At 38.2% G+C, this 6,408-nt stretch overlaps 1 protein-coding gene across 1 annotated transcript; it reads right to left on the reverse strand.

Annotated features, from left to right (window-relative positions):
* Window positions 1–628: 628 nt before the first annotated feature.
* Window positions 629–1,191, reverse strand: LOC138347551 (uncharacterized). The gene is made up of 2 exons (XM_069295847.1): window positions 1,156–1,191; window positions 629–1,069 (listed from the first exon to the last, which is right to left on the reverse strand). The coding sequence occupies exons 1-2, from the start codon at window positions 1,189–1,191 to the stop codon at window positions 629–631; spliced, it is 477 nt and encodes a 158-aa protein (XP_069151948.1).
* Window positions 1,192–6,408: the final 5,217 nt, after the last annotated feature.

A 6,408-nucleotide genomic window follows, 5' to 3' on the forward strand; every position in this document is an offset into this window, starting at 1 on the left:
CTAGATTAAGTAAGGCATAAACAGAAGTTGAGAATACTTATAGTCTACCTGTGACCACATGAGCTGACTTCTCCTGCACCTCCCTGCCCTTCAGGGCGTAGAACCTGTACCTCTTAGGAGGCTCGGCTGCTGCTGCAACCTGTGGATTAGGCCTAGGCTGAGCATTACCACCAGCCTGACCCCTATTGAGTGGGCAGTCCATAACCATGTGCCCGTTCTTTCCGCAACCGAAGCAGATATTAGTGTCATGTATTCACTCTCCATTGTTAGAATGTCCACACTTCACATACTCTTCTCTGGGATGCTGCACACCTTATCCATTGCCCTTCTCGAGCTCGGGTTTGCCTTTTCTAGGTGTTGCACTCCTCTGAAAGTTAGATTTTCCTAAACTCTGATGGCCCTTTTTGAATCTGGGATGCTCACGGACGCTGAATTTGTTCCCGTTGCCACAATTTCTAGGATTTGTCTGATCAGATCGCTTAGGCTTCCTAGCATCACGAAGGCCCCTGTTCTTCCGGCTATCCTCTAACAGTTGGACATGCACCATTAGCTTGGAGATGTCAATGTTATCGTGGAGCATCGCAACTCGACACTCCTCCTCCGGATCTCAGGTAATTCCTGTGAAGAATCAGCTCATCTCTTCCCTAATGATAGACACAAGGTAAGTGGAATACCTAGAAAGTTTTAAAAACTTCAAGGAATACTCCCTGACTATCATAGATTTCTGCTTAAGGTTAATAAATTGCTCAACCTTGGCCTCTCTCATTTCCATGGGGAAGAATCTCTCTAGGAAGACTGTCTTAAACAGTTCTGTAGTGAGCGGAACTCCTCCCTGAGATCGGCTATCCTGCCACATCTTGCACCAAGTCTGTGAAACATCCTTGAGCTGATAGGCAGCCAGCTCAGCCTTCTCAGTATTTGTGGCCCCTATGGCCACCAAAATTGTGTGTACCTCATCCATGAACTCCTGGGAATGCTCTGAAGTCTTAGACCCTTTGAAAATAGGAGGATTCATCCTCGTGAAGTCTCGTAGCCTGTCAGCCATGCTACTTATCGGTGGTTCCTCCCTCTGAACATTCAATCTGTTGCTCTACATCATCATAGGCTGGGCCGCATAGTGATTGCTTGAGCTATCTTAGCCAAAGCGGTGCGCACCTCTGCATCAGTCAACCCAGCAGGGTTAACTGGCATGGTCACTCCTTCAGCTGGAGCCTAGGGTGGAACTTGGTTACCCCCAGCAGCTACTCCTCCTTTCCTCTGACAAGCGTTACTCCTAGTTTTCATTTTCTGAAAATAATAAGGATTGATTTTAGACACGCTCATAACACCAAGAATTTAAACATCAGGAAAAGGCACGATAAGATCAGAAGAAGGGAAATTTTCCTACGCATCGTGCAGTCTCTAATTCAGGATAGTAGTGCACTTCACTACGATGACTTATAAACTACTCAATGTGGTTGATGTGAACTTATTCTCCTCAGAATTTAACTTAAAACTCTGGTACCAACTATGTCATGCCGCAATCTAGACCCCAGACGAGACCAACATCGTTAACCTCTCAAAGGTCGTAAACAAGCCTAGATACGTCATCGTTACTTCATCTAGGTTAATTTTAGCAGAAAATTTGAACTATTTATTTTCTTATTTCCTGTGAAACATATTATACATAGCATCATAGGCGTTCACAGATAAAACATCTAATATAGAAATAATCAACTGAAAGAAGTAGTTCATAATTGCATTAAACGTATCCTTGCTAAAACGACACCAATACAAAGTCTTAAATGAAATGGAAAATGAAACACTAGTCGAACATACTCCACTAACTCAAACCTATATCTAAGCTAGAATATAATGGGCAAGCATCCTCGAGAGCATGAGGGACTACCATGTCCGGATGAATGCTCCACGTTCGGATAGCTGTAACGTCGTTTCGTAAGCTCTATCGTCCGCCTGCACCTGCACCTAAAAATATAAAGTTGTAAAGTATTAGTACACACTTGTACTAAGTATGGGTATATACAAGCACACACCAAGGACATGCATGAATAAGAAGAGCTCTCTCCTAACGATATGAATTATGAAAAGTCAAGTCAGTGGACTTGCCAAATTTGGATTAGGAAAGTCAGTGGACTTGCCAAATTTATATTAGGAAAGTCATTCCATGAGAGTAACATGCATCATCATACTTATCATTTTACAATCAGCACATAACATATTACATGTATTATATCACATATTTCATATCATTCTTTCGTATACCATGAGACCTTGGAATCATGGACTTGACATTAGAACTTCCCAAAATGAGGGCTCAACATATGGGACCTCAACTAGGGAGACTTCTTCAACAAATATAGAGTCTGTTTCATTCATTAATACGTACTTCATATTCATTTTTTCATATACTAGTGCAGCCACTAGTCATAGCTAGGATGTAGTTTAGGACTCTCATCGGTTTTTCTATGAAATGACCAAGAATAACCTAGAGTTATTACTTAAGTCTAGCTCACCTTTTGATTATCCTATCCTAAAACCTTTGGTATCGTTTATTTCATTATGTGCATTCGTTGAGGATGGCCTTATTCTTTCTTTGGGAACTTTAACCTTAACCGACATAGATCATGTGAGCATTATGAAATCCAATGTTTAATACCCACATCAAAAAAACGTGGAATCACCGGCCAAAAGGATTCAAAACATGCTAGTGTATATAGGGAATTGAACCCTACTAGATGCCTATATTGGATGTATAGGTTCAAAGACTAGGAGATATAAGGATCCCCATACACGGCATGCAAGACAGTCTCATCTCATGAGAGTTATGTGAACCTCCACCCTTTTTGAAGGAATGCATCACCGCTCATAGCTAGCCTATCGGTGCTAAATATAAAGTTTCATTACATTCAACTCATACATCATGGAAGTTGGCTTCTAGCATGAAGATATCATAGCTAATTAGCTGATTTCTCATCTCATAATTAGTATTGAGTATGCATTAACTTCAATACTTTCATTAGAGTGTTTATAGACTGGTCTCTTCATTATCTTTACACTCTCATAGGTGAGTACGTTTTGGTAACATTTTCTTAGGCTCATTTGAGATTGCTCTCATCTTTCACATTAGCCTCTTATCATATTATCACCTCATTCTTTCACTTCAACACATTTTCTATTCATAGTTACTCACCCCTTCACGTGACATTTAATTTCATCATACGCCAATGCACTTGGCCATTTAGTGTGTTTCACACTCATACTTAACCCTTCTAGGGTAACATCATTTTATCACATACATCTTAGGCTCACTTACTTTTAAACGTACGCTAGACTTATAAGTCCTTACATACAAGCCATGAGGCTTCATTCATAGTTTGTCTAAGTGATTCATGTTTACCCCAAATTATGTGGTATAAGACTTATACATCTTGTAGATATGCCAAGATATTGATTTTGATCTTTAGAGGCAACATTCATTAAATATTTACTTACGTGTAACTTATGTGTCAATACGGAATTTTGGCAAGGGAACATTATTTCGAATCCATTGGCCAACACTTAATCTTATTTTAAACTTGATAATTGCATTCTTCAGATTTGGGGGACCCTAGTTCGATCCTCATCAACCCCATAATATTTCCTTGCTTTTTCTCCTCTTCTTTTTTGTATAAGTCAAGAAAGTTGTGGGTTCAATCCCCCACAAGCTCATTATTTTTCTTTTAATTTATCTCTTAACTTTCTCACCTATCCAAGAGTTTGTGGGTTCAACCCCCGCTCTCCATATTTATTTTCTCCATTATTTTTCTCCTAACTCTCTCATCCATTCAATAGGTTGTGCGTTCAATCCCCACTCACAACATCTATTTTTCCTTTCATTTTTGTCACGAAATTTTTATGAAACTTTCATTTGGTGAGATCATGAGTGCAATCCACAATTACCTCACAATTTAATAAAAATAAACGAAGTTTATTTTTTAAAAAGTTGGTCGAGATTACAATTTCCAGCAGGCTAGAAATTTAGTCTCTTCCAATTCATTTTTGTCTTAATCTTTTGTTTATTTTTTTGTAGCATTCATGTAATGATGTCTTAGGTTCAATCCTTAGCGATCTGACTTATTTTACACTCATTTTTCATTGCATTTTGTACCACTTTGTTTGGCCGAACCCAACCTGCCAAATGCTAGAAGTTGCTCACTATTTTCAGCTTCTTTTTATCATCATTCATATGTTAATTCTTAAAGCATTTCGTGGATCATTTGGTGCGTCTTTAAGTGTAATATTTTTATGATTATATTCAGCCAAGTATTACCATTACATCCAGAAACATTAAACCTTTTAAACCTCATGATTTACACAACATTCGCACATAAAATTCAATCATAAAAACATATCATTTTTCACATTCTTTCAATTGGCATGACATAACATGCCTACAGTTCCAAACACATGATCATGAATATATTATCACGAAAATCACAATTCATACTTAAACTACTAGCAAACATATCAACAACACGATCTCTAACGTATTTCAAATTGGGATCAAAGGGATACTAGGGACAAGGAGTTTGACAAGAACGGGAACAACCTAGTTTCAAGATTCCTTTAATTCATGGGAAAGAAAATTCTATTGAAGAAAGGAGTCAAACGGATAAACCCTTACCTGATTTCAATGTTGTTCTACCCACGAATTGCTGCCCAAAAACCTTATTTAAACTCACGTCCAAATCAAAAAACTCCAACACAAACCCGGTGGAACTTTGCTTTACATTTTTGGTTAGCTTGTTTGTTATATTTTTCGTGTAAGTTCTTCAAGTGCGAAGAACTTTTGTAGTTTTTATGTTCTTGTATTCTTGTTAGGCAGAGAGAACGTGAAAGAAAGAAAGAGAGAGGCAGATCATGAGAGTGGATGAAACGTGAAAAAGAGAGAGGTTCCTTAGGGTTAGGATTCTAGTTGAGACTTAGTCAAAATAAGGTTTGTTCAAATGTTAAAAATCTGATTTTTTTGAATTATATGTTAAATGGCCATAATTCCCTTACAAAAATCATATTATTAAACTCAATTTAATCCACTTAAATGTTGCTTCCGTCGAAGTTCAAACCCATGATGTCCCCATCGCGAAAACGGGTCCCTGCGGGATGACCCGACCCAAATTGCCCCATTAATTAATTAATTAATAATAATAATATGATTTTCCTTTTCTTAAATAATAATTTAAATATTATTTAGTTAAATTAATTCACCAATTTAAATAATCAAGTTAAATAATTGCTCTTACCTATGTTCGAACCCTGGTGGAGCAAGATTTTGCTCAAAGGCCAATTTTGGCCCTTTCTATCCAAAATGCCCCTCAACCTTATTAATTAAATAATTTTTTACATATTTAGGGTAATTATGATACTAACCTTAACCTGAAAAAAATACAATTTACCCCTAGACCCTCCAAACATAAGATTTACTCTTTTTTAAGTCCGGTAAAGACTTATCTGGGTAAATCTTCATATTCGGGAGCCCTACACGGCTGGAACAACCCTTTCCTAGTTCAACTAACTCGTTGGGTTGTATGTATCAAGGGTTCAGAGGTCTGGTTCTATGCACATCGATCCATATGAACCCGGTCTAATCATAGGCATTCAAGACACAATACACATTACTTAGCATATTCATTTTTAGGGTTGTTACAAGGGTTTGTATAGTCAAGGGGCGATCAAGACGTTCATCGACTAGTCACCTATGTGCCTTATGTGTCTATACATATTTATATAAAGTATGTCATGAGATAATGAAGCTTTTAAATGATTTATAATGATATTTAAAGAATGTATAATCAGTTTCGTGAAGTTTGAAGGTCAAACGTCCAAGAACGTCCAACTTGTTCGGAAGATACCCCTTAAGATGCTCAATGTGTGTCTTGATGGGGCCTAGCTTGTTTGGACGTGTTACGTGTATTTTTTTTGGATGAAACTGATGTGGGAGGTATTAAAATTGTAAAGGTTTGTATTTATGTTGGAAATGTCTGAGTACGTCTTCTAACGGGCCCCACAAAAAGGCTCACAAGAAGGACCCCAAGGCTGGTGGAGACACAGTCTTGGCATTGTGAATTGACGAACCAAACAACCGCCATTTTGTTGACCAACGCCCGTTGGTGAGGTCTCATCAATGTACAATTATCCTGGGCAATTCTCAACCCAAAAATGGGCCAAGGACCAATCGACGGAAGCCACAGACGGCCAGTCGATTGACCAATGACCAGTCGATTGTGATTCGTCGATGGTGGCCTGTAACTGCTGAATTGCGACGGTATTATTGAAGGGGTGAATGGGTAATTCACCCCACATCCTAACCTGAATCTAATTTATTAATTTACCTATATTTGGGTGTATATAAGGGATCAAACACGTGAACAA

Source organism: Solanum lycopersicum, chromosome 3 (genome assembly GCF_036512215.1).
Source record: "Solanum lycopersicum chromosome 3, SLM_r2.1".
Lineage (NCBI taxonomy): Eukaryota > Viridiplantae > Streptophyta > Magnoliopsida > Solanales > Solanaceae > Solanum > Solanum lycopersicum.

What these genes read in the sequence shown, in the direction of transcription:
- LOC138347551 (XM_069295847.1), bottom strand. Translation starts at nt 1,191, where the DNA reads ATGCCAGTTAACCCTGCTGGGTTGACTGATGCAGAG. An exon ending in CTGGGTTGACTGATGCAGAG is followed by an intron (nt 1,070 to 1,155) that starts GTGCGCACCGCT and finishes TTGAATGTTCAG; the next exon opens with AGGGAGGAACCACCGATAAG.